Genomic DNA, 23,819 nt, shown 5'->3' with positions numbered 1-23,819 from the left:
GGTGATTATTCTGACATTTGGTCCCTGTATCCTTAACCGGCTGGTTCAGTTTATCAAGGAAAGGCTGTCAGTCATCCAGACCTTAGTCCTAACTCATCAATATCAGGTTCTAAAGCAACAGGAGACAGAGAACCCTCACAACAGTTAAGTAAAGGATTTTACTTAAGGATAAAAGAAATGGGGGAATGAAAGACCCCTGCCGCACTCCTGTAAATTCGAATGTAAACCGCGCCCTTCCTAACAGCTCAAAATTCAAAAGCTGTGACATAACCAAGACGAGTACCCTATCGGCGGTGCTCTCGCCTTCTACCTCAGTTTGCATATCAAGCCTGCTGGACCTGATTGAGAGCTGTTCTTGCAAGGTCTGCAGGACTTGATATGCAAATAAAGCTGCTTCTATATAAGCTGTACTGAATCCAGCTCGGTATGCTCAGCCTCCAGGAGTGCTGCAGCATCCGCAGGCGCCTGTGTAAGCAATAAAGAACCCTCTTGCTGTTGCATCCAGTGGCTCTGTCTTGATTTTTGGGCGAGGGTCTCCTGCCAGGAAGATTCCCGTTGGGGGTCTTTCACTTCCTCTGAGTCTTCTCCGGTCTCCCCTCTTACAGGCTTAAGGAAGGGATTATTAGTTGTAAACTTAGGGGAGGAGACTGAGGAAGGTGAAGAGCCTCGCCCTGGGAAAGGCGTCCTCAAATTAAAAAACAAGTTTAAAAAATGTTTCCTTGAGCCGCGTCCCCCTGCCTGTAATCCTGAACATTCCAGTTCTCTCTGTCTTTCAGCCCTTCCTGAAATGCAGCAGGGTGGAGTGATGATGTTTCCAGTTATAGAGACAGTTAATCTTCAAGGCCAGAATCAGAGAAAACACTCCCCTCTTTAAGGATATAAAACAGTTGAAGGAGGCAGTTATGGCGTATGGGCCTCATGCCCCTTTCACACTGGCTCCTACAACTTACAGGTCGTATATTTGGGGATACTGATAATGCTATGCCTTTTGTAAGACAATTAGCTTTCGAAAATGCTAAGAAATACTGTAAGGAGGCTTTACGGCCTCACAAAACCAGGAGTCTCAATGATTATATTCACATTTGTAAAGATATAGATAAATATCACATTATGGGACAAGTTATCGCTGCTGCTATGCAAGGAAATAGAAAGGTCAGTGAGGGGCCTAGACCTAAGACATGCTTCAGATACAAGCAAACAGGCCATTTTCAGAAAAATTGTCTGCTAAGGACTCCGTTGTACCCCCTCGTTCAGAGCCAGGTCTTTGGCCCCTCTGTAGAAGAGGGTATCATTGGGCCAGAAGTTGTGGATCTAAGACTGTTGTACAGGGCTACCCACTGCCACCTTCAGGAAGCAGGAGTCGGGGTCCACTCCGGACCCCTTACTCTCAAGTGTACGGAGTCCTGGATACACCTGTTCCCCGCCCTATCCAGGACCTTGTCAGAGGTACCTACCCCAGGTAACACAGGACTGGAACTCTGTTCCTCCACCAGAGCAGTTTTGACTGCTCAGATGGGACCCCAACCTTTGCACACGGGAGCCAAGGGCCCTTTACCACCGGGCTCAATTGGGTTGATTTTAGGAAGTAGTAGCACTCTACTTAAAGGAGTTAGAGTCATTCTGGGAGTTATTGGTGAAGATACAGAAGGAGAGATCAAAATAATGGTAGAAGCTGGCAAGGGAGTCACTGTTATACTACAAGGAGTTAGAATTGCTCAAATAATTTTGTCCCCTAAGTTTACAACTAATAATCCCTTCCTTAAGCCTGTAAGAGGAGGAGGGTTTGGATCTACAGGACCAATGGCTTGTTGGGTGTCCACTATGGAGTACAGACCAATGATGACCCTAACTATTGAGGGACAATCCTTTCAGGGACTTGTAAATTCTGCTACAGACACATCCATCATTTCTCTTAACCATTGGCCCCTGCAAGAATCAGATAGCAGCTTACAGGGCATAGTCATAGCAAAGTCACCTAGTAAAAGTTCCCATCTATTAACTTGGAAAGATGATGAGGGACACTCTGGTATATTTCAGCCCTTTATCTTGCTTCACATCCCGATAAATCTCTGGGGCAGAGTTATCTTAAAGGCCATGGGGGCCATACTGACCACATCCTCTGTACAACATATACTTAGGGAGCAAAGCTATTGCCCAGGCAAAAATGTTGGAAAGAGTCTACAGGGCAATCCCCTGCTTGTGTCTGAAACCCCCAGTGCAGAGATCTCCTGGAGACCATTATTAGTGGGGGCCATTGTTCCACAGCCTCAAATACCTCCAATTAAAAAAAAATCAGGTAAGCCAGACGTTGGTGGTACACGCCTTTAATCCCAGCACTTGGGAGGCAGAGGCCTGTGTATCTCTGTGAGTTCGAGGCCAGCCTGGTCTACAGAGAGAATTCCAGGACAGCCTCCAAAACAATACAGAGAAACCCTGTCTCGAAAAACAAACAAACAAACAAAAACTGAAAAAAAAGAAAGAAAAAATCAGGTAAGTGGAGGCTGTTACAATATCTGAGATGGGTTAATAAGACCTTGATGCTCATGGGTGTTACCCAGCCAGGGCTGCCAACCCCTGTGGCCATCCCTAAAGACTGGCACCTGCTTGTGATAGATTTAAAGGATTGTTTTTTTAATATTCCTTTACACCCTGCTGATTGTCAGTGTTTTGCTTCCAGTGTTCCATCTTTGAACTTAAGAGAGCCTTATAAGAGATATCAGTGGGTAGTTTTGCCCCAAGGCATGGCTAACAGCCCTACTATGTGTCAAATTTATGTTTCTCAGGCTATAGAACCAGTCAGACAAAAATATCCTCAATTATATATAATTCATTATATGGATGATTTACTGTCTGCCTTTGGGGATCTTCAGACCACCTTAAGCTTAGCACCAGAGAAGGTACAGAAGGAGTTTCCATATCATTATCTATGACACTGCTAGCTTCATAACGGGGTGTGCCCTCAAAAGGTAAGTCTTCTCCTGGATACCCTTAAGACGTTAAATGATTTTCAAAATTGTGGGGATCACAGACCCTGGCCAGAAACCCACCCCTCCATCAGCCTGGGAGTAGGCAGCTGCGAGATAATGTTTACTGAAAACATGTTTACTGAAAACAATTCAGTGCCATAAAGCTCTTGATAGGGCTCCGATAAGGGCTTGCTCACTGAAACACCATGGCTTTGATCCCCCCTACAGCTAGATGCTTCTTCCTGCTCCCTGCTGTTTCTCCCGGATTCTGGTGCCAGAGATTTAACCACCAGCCAGGAGGGTGAGAAGTCTGTGAGAGCTGTGAGAGGTGTGTGAGAGCTCGGTTGGAGAATTGTGTGCTTATGGATGGCAGAAGTCTTTAAAAAAGGGAAGCGTTTTTTCTTGGGGAGTTCTCCTAAGCCGACTTGGGGAGCATAAAGTTTTCTTACCACAACCCACCGGTCCCTGTGTCATCAATTCTCTCCACATTCTCGGATACAGGCTGCTCAGCAGGTACGACAGGAGATATCAATTGGATCAGACCTAGCTTAAAAATTACCACCAGGCAACTTAAACCTCCTTTTGATATATTACAAGGGTATTTGGATCCCAATTCTCCCGGAGTCCTCACTACGGCAGGACGCGAGTGTATTCATTTGATTGGAAACACCTTAGAAGGGGCTCATTTGGATTATGTAGACTATGCACAGCCTCTAAAATTGTTAATGTTTTGTTCTGCTCATGCTCCTACGGGAGTTTTTTTTGGCAAGAGAGTCCCATTCTTTGGGTTCACTCTCGAGCTTCCCCTTCTAAATCTGTGGTGTCCTATCCCCAAGTTATAGTTGCACTGCTATTTAAAGTGCAAAAAATTGCCTTACAAACCTTTGGTAAAGAGCCAGATCAGGTTGTTACACCTTTGTCCTGTCAACAAATAGAATGGCTACAAAATAATAATTGTGACTGGGCCATTTTTCTCACTACTACTCAGAGTTGTTTTGATAATTATTACCCATCCAACAATTTGGTTTCCTTTTTTAAAAGGCTTCCTTTAATTTTCCCAAAAATTGTAGTCTCTCAGCCTATTTCTAAGGGGCGAGTGGTTTTCACAGATGGTTCCTCTAAAGGTACAGCTGTAGTCGTGTCTTATCCGATCATTAAGACAGCCAGAATTCCTGCAACTTCTACCCAAATGGCTGAACTTTCAGCCCTGGCCTTGGCTCTACAACTCTTCCCCACAGAAGCATTAAACATTTATACTGATAGTCAATATGTTGCTCATATTATCCATCCCTTAGAGACTGCTGCCTATGTCGTGCCCATTTCTAAGATACAAGTAAGTTTATTCCAGGTACAAGGTCTGCTTTGGCAATGGAGCAAACCTATATTGATGGGACATCTTAGGGCCCACATCCCTTTGCCAGGGCACCTCAGCGAAGGAAATCGTACAGCTAACAGGTATGCTCAAATTGGTACAGTTTTACAAGGACTCACTAAAGCACAATCCCTACACAAGCGCTTTGGTCTTAGTGCAGGGTCTTTGAGTTTTCATACTGGGATTACCAAAGAACAGGCTGTTCTAATAGTTAAGGATTGCCCTCTTTGTGTAGAATTTCTTCCTGTGCCTCACTTGGGCGTCAATCCTCGATGACTTTTGGCAAATAGATGTAACACATGTGCCATCCTTTGGCAAATTACAATATGTCCATGTTTCTGTAGATACCTTTTCCCACCTGATAGTCGCCTCTGCCCACTCTGGGTAAAAAGTAAAGAAGGGGGATCTTGGGGGCCACCTTGGCTCCCCTCACTCTATTATTTATCCTCTATATCTTAAATTTTTTAATTGTGGTTACTTCTGGCAACTCTGCAGCAGATCGTCACCGCCAGTGACGATCTGCTGTACAGCAAAAAACTCTAGTTAAATGGAAAGACCTAGCCTCGGGTCTTTGGAGAGGACCAGAGAGTGGTGTGTATTCCCATGGGATGCTGAGTCCCCAATTTGGGTTCCAGAGCATTGTGTGTGCTCTGTTCCTGCTGATACGCATCAGCCACCTATAGACTCATTAGGCTTTAATGAGGAACCCGCCTGTCCTGATGCTGGCGGGTCTCCAGTGTCAGGTGTATCCAGCTACAATCAGCCTCAACGGATGAATTTGCCTGCTTGGACATTTGCTATACTGAATAACACTCCCTCGGGAGAAATGTTTAATTATTTCTTCCAGGAATGCCGCTTGAGAAGCTGTTGATCAGCCTTGGTGGTCCGTGTCCCAGGTGACATGCTTATTCCAGTGGAACTCTCAGGAGAGAACCAACTCATCCTCACATGACACGGGAGTGACTTTGACATCACAGTGGCTGCAGTTTTTGGCTTCCCTATCTATCTCTTAGCCAGTTGCCACGGCAGGCAAACTGGGTAAACCCTAGGGGGGAATGCGTCTACCCTAGTTCCCAAATTTATTAATTAAAATTGGGCACTTTAAATCTTAATTATTAACAACTGGACTTAATTGGCTATTCTAAATGAGATCAGGGTGCCTCCCTTTTGGGAGACCCCCCTCTTAATAGGACTCCAACAGACAGGTCTATTAAGAAACGGGTGGGTTGCTAGCCCTTGGGATTATGACCCTGGATAACTCAGTCTTCAGCCCTAGTTTGCCTTTTGGAAAGGCCACAAGCCCAGAGCCATTTTCTTACAAAGCAGATCATGCTTTCCTTGTCAACAGTGCAGGCCTGGTTGAGCCAGTAAGACAAATGAGTTATCAGTGACGAGTATGTTCCTGGGGACATCTTTCAACCTAAGGCAGAGAGTCTGTGAGGCCTGGACAGACTTCTCATTGACGGGTAAGATAGATGTTAACATCCCAGGCAACCTAAGGCAGATGCTCATTTTAATTATTTATAAAAGGGGGGGTTTGTTGCGCCCTTCCCCCATGGGGGTCTGTCTGCTGACTGCTTGTACTAGGGGCTTTTAGCTAAACACTTCTCATCCCCTCCTCTCAGCATTGCCTGCAGCAAGCTCCTGTTACCCATCCTTTGTTTGAATGCTAATTCCTGTTTTGGGCCACCTTTTGCTGGAGGACCCTGGGAACTGAGGCTTCCACCTTGGGGATTTCCACCATGCCTGCCTTTGGTATTTAAGGCTCCACCCCTGCAAGAATAAATGCCATTCTCCTTGTAAGAATGAGCCACTGTCTTTGTGTTCATTTTACATCCTTAGCCCTTTAGACTCAGATCGTTGTGAAGTTTGGTAGCACCATAGCTGCAAACACACCTATGGCTCTCTACAGTTCAGAACTCTTATTATCTTTCAGAGGCTGCCTGATTACCTCTGAGTGTCTGGCCTTGGTAGGGACTGGCTTCTAGTTTGTATAACAAAAGACCTAGGCACTGGGCAAGCCTAAGCCCATCCTGAAGACTAGTGAGTAACTGGGACCTAGGATTGTCTCTAGGATTAAAGGGAATGTTTGCTATCAGCCTTCATGATGAGAGATGTCTTCTGCCAGTACCCCCACTTTGGAAAGCTATTAATAGGATGCTAAATTAAATCATGGTCTCCAGTATTGACTGAGAACTCTACTGAGATGACCAGATGTCTCTTTCTTAGCAGTCATTGGGTAAGTAGGCTTTCAGTCATCCACTCTGCCCCACTCAGGGTCCAAGGGATGAGGGACCTTTAAAAGGATCTTCTGGGTAGTCAGCAAAGGCAAAACCTCTGAGTTTCATTCTCATTCAGATCACATCCATCCTGTTAGAAGCACATATAACACAGCATTTTAAAATGTACCATTTAAAGGGCTTGATGAGAAACACCTAAAAACAGACAGCACTAAACCACAGAATAAAATTAAAGACAGCATAAAACTCAGAGAGACATGTGGAGTGTCGGTTCCAATATGAGGGACTTATTTATTCTTTTCACATAGACTCAGATTCTGATTGTGCAAATCAAAATTCCATCAGACTTTGGGGCTGGGGCAATTTACTTGGAAATGCTCAGGGTAGAAACAAACTTGATGAGTCAGCATTCTTCAGAGAAGCAGAACCTACAGCCCAATCTTATAATTTTTTAAATTGAGCCTCCCTCCTTTCAGATGACTCTAGGCTCTGTCAAGGTGACATAAAACAAGCCAGAAATGCCTTCATGGGGCTAGGAGTCTCAAGTGGTAGGATGCTGAGCTAGCCTGTGCTAAGCTCTGGGTTGGATCTCCATCCCCACAGAGAACAAGGCATGGTGATCTAATCCCAGCACGAAAGGAGCTGAGGCAGGAGGACCAGGAATTCAGGGTCATCCTCAACTGCAACTGGGTCTGAGGACGACTTGGGCTCCATGAGACCCTTCTGAGAGAAAAAGAAAGGAAAGGGGAAGGGGAAGAGGGGAGGGGGGGGAAATGGTGACAGGTGTTCCCCATGATCCGGGTGGGGTTAAAAGAATCTAGCCTGCGGCTCTCAGAAATGAAAAGGACACACAGAGCCGGTCTTCAGGGCACAGGTGCTGCCCTCACAGGGCTGCTTTGTGACTGCCCTGCAGTGGCCTCAGAAAAGTGAGGAGATGGCCCCTTGGGCAGTCACACTCAAGAAGCAGAGTCAGTCACATTTTACATGATCTTGATCAGAAACACATGAGCTGCCTGGACCTGATTTCAAGAAGCAACCTAGTCCAGGTGTGTGTTCCTCAGCTAACCCCTAAAGCCTTGGTTTTAACTCTGGGGGTCTTCATCTTCTTGCCAATATCTATCTCTCAAAGTATTTACATGACAATTCACAACATAGCAAAAATTACAGTTATGAAGTAACTACAAAAACAATTATTTGGTTGGGGATACATCACAATATGAGGAACTTGTATTAAAAGGTCGCAGCATCAGGTAGGCTGAGGGCCACTGTCCTAGATCCAGGGGATTCAACTAGGTTCATGATGGAGACGTGTTGGAGAAGTGGTGATGAAAATGATTCCTGGGCGTTTGGACTGGGTCCACAGAGACCTCTGCAGAGGGCCAGCCTGAGGATCCAGGGCACCTGGTGAAGCCAGGCAGCTGTTCCTAGGGACTTAAGTTCCTGGCCTGGCGGCAGAAAAGTAGGTTTCTCATTCCTCATTGTCCAGGCCCCTGCTGCAACCTGTGGTTAGTTCTCCCTCTGCCCCTGCAGGACTGCATTTTAAGGATTCCAGCAGGTCCTTGTGCTCCTCACTATGGCTACTGCTCCCCTGGGGCAACCCCCAGTCAGGCTTTCTTGGGAAATGCCTGGTTGCTACAGCGATGAGAACCAGAGACTCTGGAAGGTTTCAAGGCTGCAATTTACTCCCAGCCATACAGCTCATTGCAGGGTGAGTTTTGGGACTATGGAGAGGCTGTATCCTGACCACGTGGGTTGTCTTGGTGTGCCAGGGTGTGTGTGTTGTGGTAAATAATCACGTTCAAATCTGCTCTAGGCAGCGGCTTTAGACTGAAATGGAACCCGGGAGACTATACTAATCTTTGATGCTGCAGGAAGAGCATTTCTAGATATGAAAACGGCTCCCCACGTACCAGGCATGTCACTTGAGGGCAGAGACTATGTGTCCTCTGCCTGCTGTCTGCCTCAGGGGTGTTTGGTCTTACATCTGGGACAAATGGACATATTAAAGTGTCCACTAGCCACCAGATTCTCCCAGCATCCCTCATTACCTACCTGTTTCAGGGTACGGCAGGCTTACCTTGCCCTCTACCCTGAACTGTGCAGTTGAAGTCCTGAGCCCAAATAACCAACTTGCCCACCCTATACCAACTACTCTGGCCTGTTGGGCCTGAACCCCTATGGTGTCTCTGTGAGTTTGTCAGCCAATAACCACAGGTGCATCCTGTTTTCTAGTCCTGGCTTACAGCCCTGGCCTTGCCCCACTGGCATCAACCTCATTATGAAAATACGAACTCTTACTCCTGGGGTTTTTCACTGTGCTGTAAGTCTGCATATAAGGCTGCTCCCTCCTTGCAATAAGCAGGCACACACACACACACTCACACACACACACACATGTGTGTGCTTTCTCTTTGCACAAATGTCTTTCACTTAAATCTCCAGGCCTTCGCTGGATACTTTAGACTTGCTTGTGGTGCAGGACCACACTGGCCCTTTCCTATATAACTCAGCCATGTTGGCCATGCCAGTTTCTTGGCCCAGGCCACCCCACTTGGTTGTCATCTCCTCTCCCCTCTCCTCTCCTCACATGGCCAGGCTCACAGTCATGTTCACTCCAAACCCAGCCAGATGTCTCCATCTCTGCCTGTGCTCTCCCTTTTATCTACAATAAACCTTCTCCTCCTCCATACCTAGGAGCAGTCATGTCCTTCCTTTTTCATCCTTTTCCCCCTTCATCTGGGGACAAGTTTTACATGTTATTGGATCTTATTTTCTCCCAGTTTGGAAACCGAACAAGGGGAGAAGTCATCTGTAGTACCACACAAAAATATCTTCATGTAGATATGTATTTTTCCGTAAACCTACACCAGATACAATGTGGAAAGGTTTAGACCAAATATTTTCAGTTAAAATATAAAACTCAGAAAGGAATTCTGTTAGTGCAGATGTAAATGAGACAGCTTCCATGAGAAAGTTTGTGCAGTCGATAAATTCATTAGAGTCACATGTCTCCCAGCATCCTGCTTCTGGGCAGCCTTGGGTAAAAGTAGCTGTTGGATCCACGTGTGCCTAGAGGGGCAGATGCAGCTTCCAGAACAGCTTCTTGGGCAACTGAGTTAAAGGGGGTGAGGAGAATCTGATGGCTCCTGTAAAAGAATCAACCTGAGGTCCCAGGCAAAGCTGTTGCTAAGGGACACATCCTCTAGAGTGCCCCATGGAGTAGCACTTGAACTGGCTTGTAGTCCAGGAGGGAGTGAGGCTTGTGCTCCTCCTGCCACAGCCTCTTGAGTCCTTTGGGATTCCAGGTTGTAGCGACAGGCCCAGTAGTGTTCTTCTCTCTTTTCTCCTCATTTCCTTCTTTATTCTCTTTTTTCTAATTCCCTCTCTCTCTTGTTTAGTATACCAAGAAATAGTCTGCATTGTTACATTTACTCTCTCTCTCTCTCTCTCTGTCTCTCTGTCTCTGTCTCTGTCTCTCTGTCTCTGTCTCTCTCTCTCTGTCTCTGTCTCTCTGTCTCTCTCTGTCTCTCTCTGTCTCTCTTACAAGTCTCTTAAGTTCAAGGCCACACTGGCACAAATAGCTGTTTCCAGGATAGCTAGGTCTACATAGAAATCCTGTCTTAAAGAAGTTACAAATACAAGAGCAAATAAATGAATCTTTTTTCCATATATTTTATTTAACTTTTTATGAGTGTCACTTTCAGTTCTCTCTCCCTCCCCTCCTCCCCCAATCCTCCCAACCCATCACCCCCATTCCAACCCCCCTGCTCCCCAGGGAGGGCAAGGGCCTCCATGAGGGATTTTCCGGGTCTGTCACATCATCCTGGGAAGGGTCCAGGTTCTTCCTCATGTGTCCAGACTGAGAGAGCATCCCTCCATGTGGTATGGATTCCCAGAGTCCTTCTGTATGCCAGGAATAAATACTGCTCCACTCTCCCAGGTCCCATAGATTGCCAAGGCCTCCTCTCTGTCACCCAGGTTTGGTGGGAGGGTCTGGATCAGTCTCATGCTGGCCCCTCAGTCATCAGTCTGGGGTCCATGTGTTCCCCCTTGTTTAGGACAGCTGCCTCTGTGGGTTTGCCAGCCAGATATTGATTCCTTTGGTCATCACTCTTCTTTGCAACTGGGTTCCAGGAGTTCAATTCGGTTCCCAGCTGTGGGTGCCTGCCTCTGCCTCCAGCCATTGGATGAGAGTTCTAGGATGGCATATAAGGTAGTCATCATTCTCATTATCATGGGAGGGCATTTAAGGTAGCCTTAATGCCAGTTGGTGTCATTCTTGTAGATCTGTGAAGATCTCACTAGTGCCACATCTTTCCACTAACATATAATGGTTCCTTCTTTTCTGGTATCTTCCATCCTTTTCTCCTCTATTCTTACCCTGGCTCAACTTTCCTGCTCTCCCATGTCCTCCTCTCTCCTCCTCTTTTCTCTCTCTCTTTCTCCCATCTCCTTCTACCTTCCCCTTCTCCCCCCACAATCCAATTAGGAGATCACATCTCCTAATCCTTCTCTGGGTTACCATGCATATCTCTCTTAGGGTCCTCCCTCCACCCCAGACTCTCTGGCGGTGGGGTTGTGGGCTGGCAATGCCCTGCTCCATGACTAAAATCCATATATGAGTGAGTAAATACCATTCTTATCTTTTTGTGACTGGGTTACCTCACTCAGGATGGTTTCTTCCAGTGCCATCCATTTGCCTGTAAATTTCAAGATTGCATTTTTTTTCCTGCTGAGTAGTACTCCATTGTGCAAATGTACCACATTTTCTATATCCACTCTTCAGTTGAGGGGCATCTAGGTTCTTTTCAGGTTCTGGCAATTACAAATAATGCTGCTATGAACATAGTGGAGCAGACTTCCTTATTGTATGAGGGTACATCTTTTGGGTATATGCCTAAGAGTGGAATTGCTGGATCTTGTGGTAGACTGAGTCCCATTTTTTTTCTGAGGAATCTCCATACTGATCTCCAAAGTGGCTGTAGCAGTTGGCATTCCCACCAGCAGTGGAGGAGTGTTCCCCTTTCTCCACATCCTCTCCAGCATAAACTGTCATTAGTGTTTTTCATTTTAGCCATTCTGATGGGAGTGAGATGGTATCTCAGAGTTGTTTTGATTTGCATTTCCCTAATGGCTAAAGATATTGAGCACTTTCTCAAGTGTCTCTTGGCCATTTTGGACTCCTCTATTGAGAATTCTCTATTTAGTTCTGTATCCATTTTTTATTTTTTATTTTTCTGTAGCTCTAATTTTTTTTTTGATTTTTTTTAAATTTTATTTTCCAGTTTAAATTTGGATAAGAAACAAGGTTGCTTCACAAGTCAGTTCCAGGTCCCTCTCCCATTCCCTCCCTCCTCCCGAGCCCCCCCCCCCCGTTATCCCCTCATTTCCCCAGGGAGGGTGAGGCCCTCCATGGGGGTGTGCATAGTCTGTCATTTCATATAGGGCAGGGCCTAGACCCTTCCCCAAGAGTTCAGGGTGAGAGTGGACCTCACATTGTTCTATGGGAGTCCAAAGTCCGTGTGCATACTTGGGATGGGTACTGATCTGCTGCCCAAGGCTCAATAGATTCCCTTGGCCTCCTCACTGACACCCAGATTCAGGGGGTCTTGATCAGTCCCATGCTGGATTCCCAGGCTGATGCCTGGGATTCAAGAGTTAACCTTTGTCTGGTCAGCTGTTTCTGGGGGTTAAACCAGCCCAGTCTTAATCCCTTTGATCATCAGTCCTCCCTCTCTGTTACTGGCTTTCTTGAGTTCAGCTCAGTACTTAACCAAGGGAGTCTGCCTCTTCTTCGATCAGCCACTAAATAAAGTTTCTGTTTCCCAGACTCTCTGGCCATAGGATTGAAGGCTGGCACTCCCCAGATCTATGTCTAAAATCCATATACGAGAGAGTACATGCCATGTTTCTCTTTTTGTGACTGGGTTACCTCACTCAGGATGGTTTCTTCTAGTGTCATCCATTTGCCTGCAAATCTCATGATTCCATTATTTTTTCTGCTGAATAGTACTCCATTGTGTAGATGTACCACATTTTCTCTATCCACTCTTCAGGTGAGGGACATCTAGGTTGCTTCCAAGTTCTGGCAATTACAAATAAAGCTGCTATGAACATAGTGGAACAGACATCTTTGTTGTATGAATGGGCATCTTTTGGATATATGCCTAAGAGTGGAGTTGCTGGGTCTTGTGGTAGGTTTACTCCCATTTTTCTGAGGAATCTCCATACTGATTTCCAAAGTGGCTGAACCAGTTGGCACTCCCACCAGCAATGGAGGAGTGTCCTCCTTTCACCACATCCTCTCCAGCATAAATTGTCATTGGTGTTTTTGATTTTAGCCATTCTGACAGGAGTGAGATGGTATCTCAGAGTTGTTTTGATTTGCATTTCCCGGATGGCTAAGGATGTTGAGCACTTTCTCAAGTGCCTCTCAGCCATTTTAGACTCCTCTATTGAAAACTCTCTATTTAGTTCTGCAGCCCACTTTTTAATTGGGTCTTTTGGTGTTTTGGAGTCTTGCTTCTTGAGTTCTTTGTAAATTTTGGAGATCAACCCTCTGTCAGATGTGGGATTAGTGAATATTTTTTCCCATTCTGTGGGCTGCCTTTTTGTCTTGCTGACTGTGTCCTTTGCCTTACAGAAGCTTCTCAGTTTCAGTAGGTCCCATTTACTAATTGTTGATCTCACTGTCTGTGCTACTGATGTTATGTTCAGGAAGCTGTCTCCTGTACCAATTCGTTCAAGGATACCACCCACTTTCTCTTATAAGAGGTTCAGTGTGGCTGGATTTATGTTGAGGTCTTTGATCCATTTGGACTTAAGTTTTGTGCATGGCGATAAACATGGATCGATCCGCATTCTTCTACATGCCAGTCTCCAGTTATGCCAGCACCATTTGTTGAAGATGCTTTCTTTATTCCATTGTATATTTTTAGCTTCTTTGTCAAAGATCAGATGTTCGTAAATGTGTGGGTTAATACCCGGGTTTTCAATTCGATTCCATTGGTCTACCTGTCTATTTTTGTGCCAATACCAAGCTGTTTTCAGGACTATAGCTCTATAATAGAGCTTGAGGTCAGGGATGGTGATGCCTCCGGACGTTGCCTTGTTGAACAGGGTTGTTTTGGCTATCCTGGGTCTTTTGTTTTTCCATACAAAATTGATTATTGTTCTTTCAAGGTCTGTGAAGAATTGTGCTGGGATTTTAATGGGGATTGCATTGAATCTGTAGATTGCTTTTGGCAGGATTGCCATTTTTACTACATTGATCCTACCTATCCAAGAGCATGGGAGATCTTTCCATTTTCTGAGGGCTTCTTTAATTTCTTTCTTTAAAGATTCAAAGTTCTTACGATACAGGTCTTTCACTTGTTTGGTTAGCGTTACCCCAAGGTATTTTATGTTGTTTGTGGCAATTGTAAAGGGTGATGTTTCTCTGATTTCTTTTTCAGCCCTTTTATCATGTGTATATAGTAGGGCTACTGATTTTCTTGAGTTGATCTTGTAGCCTGCCACTTTGCTGAAGGTGTTAATCAGCTGTAAGAGTTCCCTGGTAGAGTTCTTTGGGTCATTGATGTAAACTATCATATCATCTGCAAACAGTGAGAGTTTGACCTCTTCCTTCCCATTTTGTATCCCCTTGATCCCCCTTTGTTGTCGTATGGCAATAGCTAGAACTTCAAGTACCATGTTGAAAAGGTATGGAGAGAGTGGACAGCCTTGTTTTCTTCCTGATTTTAGAGGAATTGCGTTGAGTTTCTGTCCATTTAGTTTGATGTTGGCTGTTGGTTTACTATATATAGCTTTTATTATGTTTAAGTATGTCCCTGTTATCCCAGATCTCTCCAAGACCTTTATCATGAAGGGGTGTTGGATTTTGTCAAAGGCTTTTTCAGCATCTAGTGAGATGATCATGTGATTTTTGTTTTTCAGCTTGTTTATATGGTGGATTACGTTGATGGATTTTCGTATGTTGAACCATCCCTGCATCCCTGGGATGAAACCTACTTGATCGTGGTGAATGATTGTTTTGATGTGTTCTTGGATCCGATTTGCCAGTATTTTATTGAGTATTTTTGCATCAATGTTCATGAGGGATATTGGTCTGAAGTTCTCTTTCTTAGTTGTATCTTTGTGTGGCTTGGGGATCAAGGTTATTGAAGCCTCATAGAAAGAGTTTGGCAAAGACCCTCTGCTTCTATTGTGTGGAACACTTTGAGAAGAATTGGTATAAGCTGTTCTTTGAATTTCTGGTAGAATTCTGCACTGAGGCCATTTGGACCTGGACTTTTTCTGGTTGGGAGACTTTTGATGACAGCTTCTATTTCCATAGGTGTTATAGGTCTATTTAAATTGCTTATCTGTTCTTGATTTAGTTTTGGCAAGTGATAGCTATCCAGGAAGTCATCCATTTCCTTTAAATTTTCGAATTTTGTGGAGTACAGGTTATCAAAGTATGACCTAATGATTCTCTGGATTTCCTCAGAGTCTGTTGCTATGCTCCCCTTTTCATTTCTGATTTTGTTGATTTGCGTGTTCACTCTCTGCTGTTTGGTAAGTTTGGACAAAGGTTTGTCTATCTTGTTGATTTTCTCAAAGAACCAACTCTTCGTTGCATTGATTCTTTGTATTGTTTTCCTGGTTTCTACTTTATTGATTTCAGCCCTCAATTTGATTATTTCCTGGTGTCTACTCTTCCTGGGGGAGTTTGCTTCTTTGTGTTCTAGAGCTTTCAGCTGTGATGCTAATTCTCTGGTATAACTGTTCTCCTGTTTCTTCATGTGAGCACTTAGTGCTATGAACTTCCCCCGTAGCACTGCTTTCAAAGTGTCCCATAGGTTTGGGTATGTTGTGTCTTCATTCTCATTGAATTCGAGGAAGTCTTTAATTTCTTTTTTTATTTCCTCTTTGACCCAGGGATGGTGCAGTTGAGCATTATTCAATTTCCATGAGTTTGTAGGTTTTCTGCAATTTGTGTTGTTGTTGAATTCTAATTTTAAAGCATGGTGGTCTGATAAGATGCATGGAGTTATTCCAATTTTTTTGAAGCTGCTGAGGTTTGATATGTTGCCAAGTATGTGGTCGATTTTTGAGAAGGTTCCATGTGGTGGTGAGAAGAAGGTATATTCTTTTTTATGTGGATGAAATGTTCTATAGATATCTGTTAATCCCAGTTGGGTCATTACTTCTATTAGACCCTTTGCTTCTTTGTTGAGTTTCTGTCTGGTATTCCTGTCTAGTGGTGAGAATGGTGTGTTGAAATCTCCCACTATAACTGTGTGGGGCTTTAGATGAGATTTAAGTTCTAATAATGTTTCTTTAACGAATGTGGATGCCTTTGTATTTGGGGCATAGATGTTCAGGATAGACACTTCATCTTGGTGGGTTTCACCTGTGATGAGTATGTAATGACCTCCTTCATCTCTTTTGATTGATTTTATTTTAAAGTCCAGTTTGTTAGATATTAGGATTGCTACCCCTGCTTGTTTCTTGGGTCCATTTGATTGAAAAAAATTTTCCCAACCTTTAACTCTCAGGTAATGTCTGTCTTTGAGGGTGAGGTGTGTTTCTTGTATGCAGCAGAAGGAAGGGTTCTGTCTTCGAATCCATTCTGCTAGTCTGTGTCTTTTTATGGGTGAGTTAAGGCCATTAATATTGAGGGATATTAATGACCATTGATTGCTCATCCTTCTTCGATTTGCAATGGTTGTTGTTGATGGAATTATGTGTGAAATTTCGCCCCTTTGTTCTTTTGGCTGTTGGTAGAGAGGGATTCCCTAATGCCTATGTTTTTCTGGTTGTAGTTAGCTTCCTTGGGTTGGAATTTTCCTTCCAAAATTTTCTGTAGGGCTGGGTTAGTGGACACATATTGCTTGAATCTAGTTTTGTCATGGAATATCTTGTTTTCTCCCTCTATAGTGATTGAGAGCTTTGCTGGATATAGTAGTCTGGGCTGGCATCCATGGTCTCTTAGTGTTGGTAGAATATCTATCCAGGACCTTCTGGCTTTCAGAGTTTCCATGGAGAAATCAGGTGTAATTCTGATAGGTCTGCCTTTATATGTTACTTGACCTTTTTCCTTAGCTGCTCTTAATATTCTTTCTTTATTCTGTATGTTTGGGGTCTTGATTATTATGTGGCGAGGGGATTTTTTTTGTGGTCCAGTCTATTTGGTGTTCTGTAGGCTTCTTGTACCTTCACTGGCATGTCTTAAGGTTGGGAAAGTTTTCTTCTATGATTGTGTTGAATATGCCTTCTGCCCCTTTGAGGTGGATTTCTTCTCCTTCTTCTATACCTATTATTCTTAGGTTTGGTCTTTTCATTGTGTCCCATATTTCCTGGATGTTTTGTGTTAAAGATTTGTTGGATTTAAGGTTTTCTTTGGTTGATAAATCCATTTCTCCTAGTGTATCTTCAACACTTGAGATTCTCTCTTCCATCTCTTCTTTTCTGTTGGTAATGCTTGTATTGGTAGTGCCTGACTGTTTGTCCAGCTTTTCTATTTTCTGCCTTTCTTCAGATTGTGTTTTTTTTAATGTCTCTATTTCAGTTTTCAACCCTTGCAGTGTTTGCATTGCTTCTTGCAATTTTCTGTTTAGCTTTTCGTCCGTTTGTTGCCTTTTATGAATTTTTTGGTTTGTTCTTTCTTCCATTTCTTGCATTTTTTGGTTTGCTTTTTGTTCCATTTCTCGCATTTTGTGCTTTGTTTCTTCTTCCATTTCCTGCCTTTTCTGGTTTGTTTCTTCTTCCATGTTTTTCATTTTTTGCTTTGTTTTTTCTACCATTTCTTGCTTTGTTTCTTCTTCCATTTCCTGCCTTTTTTGGTATGTTTCTTCTTCCAATTCTTGCATTTTTGCTTTGTTTTTTTCTTCCATTTCTTGCATTTTTTGCTTCATTTCTTCTTCCATTTCCTGCGTTTTTTGGTTTGTTTTGTCTTCCAATTCTTGCATTTTTTGGTTTGTTTTTTCTTCCATTTCTTGCATTTTTTGGTTTGTTTTTTCTTCCATTTCTTTGAGGGATTTTCCTATATCCTCTTTTAGGGCCTCTATCATTTTCATGAAAGTGCTTTTAAGGTCGATTTCTTCTGCTTCATTCGCATTGGAATGTTGGGGTCTTGCTGGTGTGGAGTCTCTAGAATCTGGCGGTGTCATATTTGTTTTTCTGTTGCTGAGTGTGTTTTTGTACTGTCTCTTTCCCATCTCTTCTTCTAGTGGGTGCAGAAAGAGCCCCTTACTGGTCTGGGGACCAGAGTTCCCTTTTGGTGGGTGCTAGCAAGTCCAATAATCTGGTGGTTCTTCTATTCTTTGTCCAAATGCTGGTCCCATGGGAGAAGAAGAAGAACAGGAATCTGGGGTGCTTAGCCTCCTACCTGGTCCCCTGGACCCTATGCTGGGTCCTGTTGTACCTGATCCGGAACAGCTACTCCCCTGGTCTCCCTGGCTCCTCTGGTTTCCTGGTCTCGTTGGTGGGAGAGAAGACCTGGAGTCTGGGGTGCTTGGCTCCCGCCGGGATTGGGAGCTCTGTGCAGTTCCCAGGCGATCTGCAGGCACTGGAACACAGGCCGGGAAGCCGGCCTGTTCACCTGATGCTGCCGGAGGAACAGCTGCTTCCCTGGACTCTCAGCCTCCTCTCCCCTTGGTTTTTCAAGACAGGGTTTCTCTGTTTTACAGTCCTGGCTGTCCTGGAACTCACTATGTAGACAAGGGTGATCTCAAACTCAGATCAGCCTGCCTCTGTCTCCTGAGTGATGGGATTACAGGCAGGCAACATCATGACTGGCTATGGCACCTTTTTCACTTTGTGACTTTCTGTGCTGGCTAAGGTTTCTGTTTGCATTTATTAAAGACACATGAAGCTCACCATCAACACTACACTGTATATCTTTGGGTAAAGCCATCGCCCCTGGCCCTGGTGTGTGTGTGTGTGTGTGTGTGTGTGAGAGAGAGAGAGAGAGAGAGAGAGCATGCAGTGTGCTTGTTGAATGTTCAAAGGACTGATGCTATCACTCTCTACCTTATGTCCTGAATCAGCATCTTCCACCAAATCTGGAGCTAGACTGCAGTCCGGAAACCCCAGTGGTCCTCCTGTCTCCGCTTTCCACATCCTGGCATATGTGTGACTTAAGCCATGGAACCATCTCCCATAATCTGTCTTAGTTTTCAAAGGAGAATTTTTATACCTTTGGAAATTGTTGAGATAGAGCCTCATGGCTGAATCCAGCATCCGTGAAAGGTGCTGTGTGTCTGGAGACTGTGGCTACTGTGTGGGAGAAGCTGGGGATGAGCAGGGATGGGCAGAGGGAGGTCAGGGTCAGACCAGGCAGAAGAGCAGCAGACACCCCAGGTCCTGGGGAAGACAGAGGTATTGGAACAAGGCTGTTGGAACCTCTCATCTTGACCTTTGCATAAAACAGCTAGCGCAGCACCCAGGGGTGACTAACGGTATCTGTCCCTAATTTACCTCTCCCCTCTACTCCCTTCAGCACCAAGTCTCTATCACTGTCACCTTGTGTCTGGTGGACGAATGCAGAGAGGGATATCTGTCTCACTGCTTGTCAAGATTGATGTGTCTCCCCAGGAGGTGGCAGAAACATACTCTCTTTTTATACGCTGGGACAGACTCAAGGTTCTGGAGAATAGAGGAACATGTCCGGGTAAGTGTGTAGTGTCTCCCAGTGAAAGCTGCAGCAGGTGGGTGTCAGATGCAAATGCTTCTCATCCTCTCCCACCCCCAGGAAGTATTTTCCTGTCCTTCATTTATTCTTTGTCCCTCACATCATGCATCTCCATCCCCTTCACTTCCCTGTCCCTACTTATCCAGCTGGTGACCTGCATTGTGGAACTCCTGCACCGTTGAGCCTGCAGGTTCGCTCCCTTCACATGTAATGGCGGATTACAGATGGGGTGGATGGGGCAGAGGACCAACAAGCAACCCTTGTTCTAGGCCTCGGTAGTGGCAGGATTGGACAGACTGCCAGCACTCCCTTGTCCTCACCTATAGGGTGAGCTCCCCACACTACATAGCCTGCTGGCAGCTCAGCAGGTTGGAGAATGTCCTTTCCAGGTGCTGCAGTTAGGCTAAACCCCTTCCAGGCAGCTTGGCTGGTATCTGCTTGGCTTGTGTGAGAGTCTTTGCTGCTTGGCTCTGCTTCCTGTGGCAGGGAGCGGCCTAGTGAATCTGTTGAGTTTCAGGGAGTTCTTGAAGATATATTTGTTGTTGACCTCTCTACTTCAGGAGCCTGTCAATACAACAGAGCCGGGAAAGAATGGAGAGGGAGAATGTATCTGTGCACACCTGTGGGTATCTGTGCCCAGTGGGGCAGCTGTGGAAGGAATGCTCACCCCTGGCTATAGAATTCACATCCCAGATCCCCTTCTGCCCCCTTCCCCTCTGTGCTGCCTCAAGTCTGAATGGTCATTGTCTTTTAGAGCTGGCTAGATGTGTGTCACCCAGAATCCTGATGGCTGTTCTCTCTCCTGCAGATTGACGAGGTAGAGCAACTAGTCCTACAGATGGAGGATCAAATCGGTAAGACGGGCACTAGGAGGTTTTCTCTCTGTATAAGAAGAGAGTGCTGATGTATTTCCCTAGGTTTCCTTGTGTGACCACCTGTTACCCTTCTCCTTTGGATATAAGTGCTGTGAGCTCACCTCACAGTAATCAGAGTCACTCTCAGTCCTGGAAACAATTCCATGTGTCCAGTGCTCCATGTCACAGCTGAGCAAACAGACTCTGGGTATTGGAATGTGTGTCCTGAGACAACAGAGCCCTGGAATAGCAGTGATGGGACTAGAACCTAGTGACCTTGTCTCTCCAGTTTAATCACACTGGAGTGCTGCGTGGTATTTGCCCTAGAGAACCTACACTGGGCATCTCCCCCACCTTGGAAGCAGCTCTACCTGTCTGAGAAGCGAGTGGTCCAGGGTCAGGGCTGGAGCTGGACTGGCTGGAGCACAGCCTTTGGGTCCAGCACCCAGTTCTGTGGGGATTCACTAAGCAGTGTCTCCTTGGTCCTCTCTAGGTCGAAGCACGCATTCAGTTGCCAAGCCCATGCACCCTCAGTGAAGATTTTATGCATCTACTTCTCTGCGATTCCACATGTATCCAGTTTCCAGTCTCTCCTGCATGGCCCAGCCCTGAACTTCACATGATCTGCTCCTGAGAGCCTGGCTGTCTGTGTCCTGAGCCTTCTCACTTCCTGGATACAGCTGTCTTTTTTAGCCTTTGATGCTGACCTTACAGATTGTCCTTCTAAAGACCTCTCATCCCTTTGAACCCCTCCCCTGGCCTCCCAGTGCAGCATGCCCCTCGGGTGACTCTGATCTGGAGGCAACTGCGGAGCTGGTATGGATGGGGACTCCATGCCCTGTGGATCTCTGAGCTACCAATGCTGGCTGGAAGTTGACCTGGTGCTGGGCAGAGGACCCTGTGCTCCGTGCTTGAAGGCACAATGGGATGTGCACAGGGAGCATCTGGTCACTTCTCCCACGTGCTCAGGACTTGGCTCCCAGAAGTGATGCTGTCCCTCATGCCTGCCCCAAACTTGTTTTTAACTAATTAAACTTACTGCTTTTAATCAAGTTCTGTGTTGGCCTTTTTTGTCCTTATCTGTGTTCTCATGCAGAAAGTAGAAACTGATCCCAAGATTACAGGAATGGGGGGGGGCAAATGCTATTTCTTAGAATTATGCTTGGCCCAGGCAACTATTCTAGGAGTTTAGAATTCCTATTATCTTTCAGAGGCTGGCTGATTACCTCTGGGTGCCTGGCCTCAGTCGTGACTGTCTCCTAGTTTGTATAACAAAAGACCTAGGCCCTGGGCAAGCCTATGCCCACCCTGAAGGCTATTGAGTACCTGAGGCCTAGGATTGTCTATAGGATTAAAGGAAATGTTTGATATCAGCCTTCATGATGAGAGATGTCTTCTGCCAGTACCCCCACTTATGGAAAGCTATTAATAGGATGCTAAATTAAACCATGGTCTCTAGTATTGACAGAGCTCTACTGAGATGACCAGATGTCTCTTTCTTAGCAGTCTTTGGGTAGGTAGGCTTTCAGTCATCCACACTCCCCCACTCAGGGTCAGACCCTGGGCTGTTGAATTGGTTCTGATCATAGCCCCAAAGACATCAGTCCAGAATAGATGGCCCTTGCACTCTAGGACTGACACAGGGAAGATTCCAGCACAGGAACACCATGTGACCACTTCAGGACATTTCCTCACTGAGGGATGGTTCCTGGTCCATTTCAGCAGCAGGGTACCTGGGGAAGGTCTAACAGGGAGGCTGTGTGGGAGCTGGGTGAAGCTGTGCTGGGCATAGGATAAGAAGCTGTGGCTTAACCTGGAGGGAGGGAGAGTGGTCAGTGACTGACAGAGTCAACACAGGAGCCACACTAATTCACTACAGGCCAGAGGGAGAAAGTGTCCTTGCACATGAAGACACCAGATGTCAAGGGAGCAGCACAGAGGGGACAGAGGCCGGGTACTGTGAACATGTCCTTCCTTCAGCTGATCCACAGGAAAGAAAGGCACTCCCAATGACACAATTCACAATAGAAACTGTCAGCAGATGGAAGCTGTAACTTTACAGAGTGAATCTAGAAAGACCATTATGGGACTGTGGCCTTAGCTCAGTTGGTCACAAGCTGGCTTACCATACACAGTGCTCTAAGTGGATCCCTCAGTTTTGCATGATCAGAGTTCAAACCAGCTGTGTGAGCACATGCTTGAATCCTAGCACTTGAGATGTGGAGGTCAGAGAATCACAAGTTTAAGGTGATCATTGTGTATGTGGTGAGTTCAAAGTTAGCCTGGGATACATGAGACCTTGAGTTTGGGGTGTGTGTGTGGGGTTTCAAGACAGGCTTTCTCTGTATAGTCCTGACTGTTCTGTTCTGTAGGGCATTTTGACCTTGAACTCACATATGTTGGGGTACCCCGAATTGAGGAGGGGTCCCCAAGCTGGATTCATCACCCCAAGAATCAAGAGTCCACTCGCCAATTGATGCAACACGCAAGAGGCTTTAATTAGGCATCTGCAGATGGGCCTCTCGGTCCGAGGTCCAGTTACAATCAGCTTTTAAAGACAAAAACCACAAGCTTTTGGGAGGGGTCCCTATCTTGTGACGGGGGGAAGGGGGTACGTGACTACTGACCAAGGGAAGTAGATGTCTTCCTGACCTACATGTTGTAAATTCCTCAAAGCTTGGTATGAGTTAATCATCTCTCCCTAAGCAAATGGTGGTTATCATCTCCTTGTTTCCCACAAATCCTGTTTGCCCATCTCTGACGCTCTGGTCAGTTCTTCACAGGTGGTCAGCAGCCCTGAATTGGCCTTTTGTGGGTTTACAGCCCTTCTGCAATTAAGGTTACTAAACCATACATTCCATTCTGTGGTTTGGCCAGTTCCTGGGATGGGGTCCTTTGCTCACTTCCCAAGTTCTCTAGTGCAGTGCCCTCCCTGAATAAACTTATATTTTATTTCTATAAATTCGGTAGTCTTTCACATAGATCTACCTACTCCTGCTTCCTGAATGCTGAAATTCAAGATCAGAGTGCCAGTGCAAGGCTGAGAGCTTTTTTTTTTGTTGGTTTTTTAGATTTATTTATTTATTGTGGATTTAGTGTTCTGCCTGCATATATTTCTGCAGGTGAGAAGAGGACACCAGACCTCATTACAGATGGTTGTGATCCATCATGTGGTTGCTGGGAATTGAACTGAGGACCTCTGGAAGATCAGGGAGTGTTCTTAAAGTCTGAGCCATCTCTCCAGCCTGAGAGTTTGTTTTTTTATAAGAAAGTATTTGTAGAAAATATAGACAAGTGTGTTCATGATCATTAGAAGGAAAAGCCCCACACGAGACAAAAGCAGCAGGCTGTGAGACCAGCAGTGGATCTCAAGTTCACAATGACTCTGGGGATTCTCTGAGGACAGAAAACAGAGCAGCAGCTCACACCAGTGGAGAGTGGAGCACAGTGAGGACGAAGGTGGGTGTGAGACCTGGACAAGTTCACCCTGGTTCTGGGCAGGGCTCTTGGGGCATTTAGACAATATGTGGAGAGGTATGGTGGCTTCACCTGCAAGGTGAGGGCCTCTTTGCCTCTTCCTGGAGCAGGCTTTCTCTCGTGGGCATCAAGGGCATTTGGGTCAAACCCTGCATTGTCTTGGGATGTCCTGAGTGAGCACACAGGGTGAATAGCAGCATCCATCCCTGACATCTGTCCCCTGGACCTAAGATG

At 45.4% G+C, this 23,819-nt stretch overlaps 1 protein-coding gene and 1 long non-coding RNA gene across 3 annotated transcripts; both read left to right on the top strand.

Annotated features, from left to right (window-relative positions):
- The first annotated feature begins 4,898 nt into the window (after window positions 1–4,898).
- On the top strand, window positions 4,899–6,123 carry LOC121139453. Its single transcript, XR_005876407.1, has 3 exons — window positions 4,899–5,376; window positions 5,687–5,804; window positions 5,964–6,123. It is a non-coding gene; the product is annotated as an uncharacterized LOC121139453 (long non-coding RNA).
- Window positions 6,124–7,504: 1,381 nt separating this feature from the next.
- LOC121139255 (T-cell leukemia/lymphoma protein 1B-like) lies at window positions 7,505–21,160 on the top strand. 2 transcript variants are annotated; one of them, XM_040742554.1, is made up of 4 exons: window positions 7,505–7,624; window positions 19,063–19,233; window positions 20,063–20,108; window positions 20,602–21,160. In XM_040742554.1, the coding sequence occupies exons 1-4, from the start codon at window positions 7,583–7,585 to the stop codon at window positions 20,643–20,645; spliced, it is 303 nt and encodes a 100-aa protein (XP_040598488.1). In that variant the 5' UTR covers window positions 7,505–7,582; the 3' UTR covers window positions 20,646–21,160. The 2 variants fall into 2 exon arrangements, with proteins under 2 accessions (XP_040598488.1, XP_040598487.1); XM_040742553.1 differs by lacking the exon at window positions 7,505–7,624 and adding an exon at window positions 8,007–8,286.
- The last annotated feature ends 2,659 nt before the right edge of the window (window positions 21,161–23,819 follow it).

This window comes from Mesocricetus auratus, unplaced genomic scaffold, assembly GCF_017639785.1.
Source record: "Mesocricetus auratus isolate SY011 unplaced genomic scaffold, BCM_Maur_2.0 Super-Scaffold_15014, whole genome shotgun sequence".
NCBI classification, from domain to species: domain Eukaryota; kingdom Metazoa; phylum Chordata; class Mammalia; order Rodentia; family Cricetidae; genus Mesocricetus; species Mesocricetus auratus.
This window is presented reverse-complemented; position numbering and strand designations above follow the sequence as displayed.

Coding starts and splice junctions, on each gene's coding strand:
- LOC121139255 (XM_040742553.1), top strand. CDS start 8,152: ATGGCTACTGCTCCCCTGGGGCAACCCCCAGTCAGGCTTTCTTGGGAA. Junction 8,287..19,062: donor GCCATACAGCTCATTGCAGG/GTGAGTTTTGGG, acceptor TACTCCCTTCAG/CACCAAGTCTCTATCACTGT. Junction 20,109..20,601: donor ACAGATGGAGGATCAAATCG/GTAAGACGGGCA, acceptor GGTCCTCTCTAG/GTCGAAGCACGCATTCAGTT.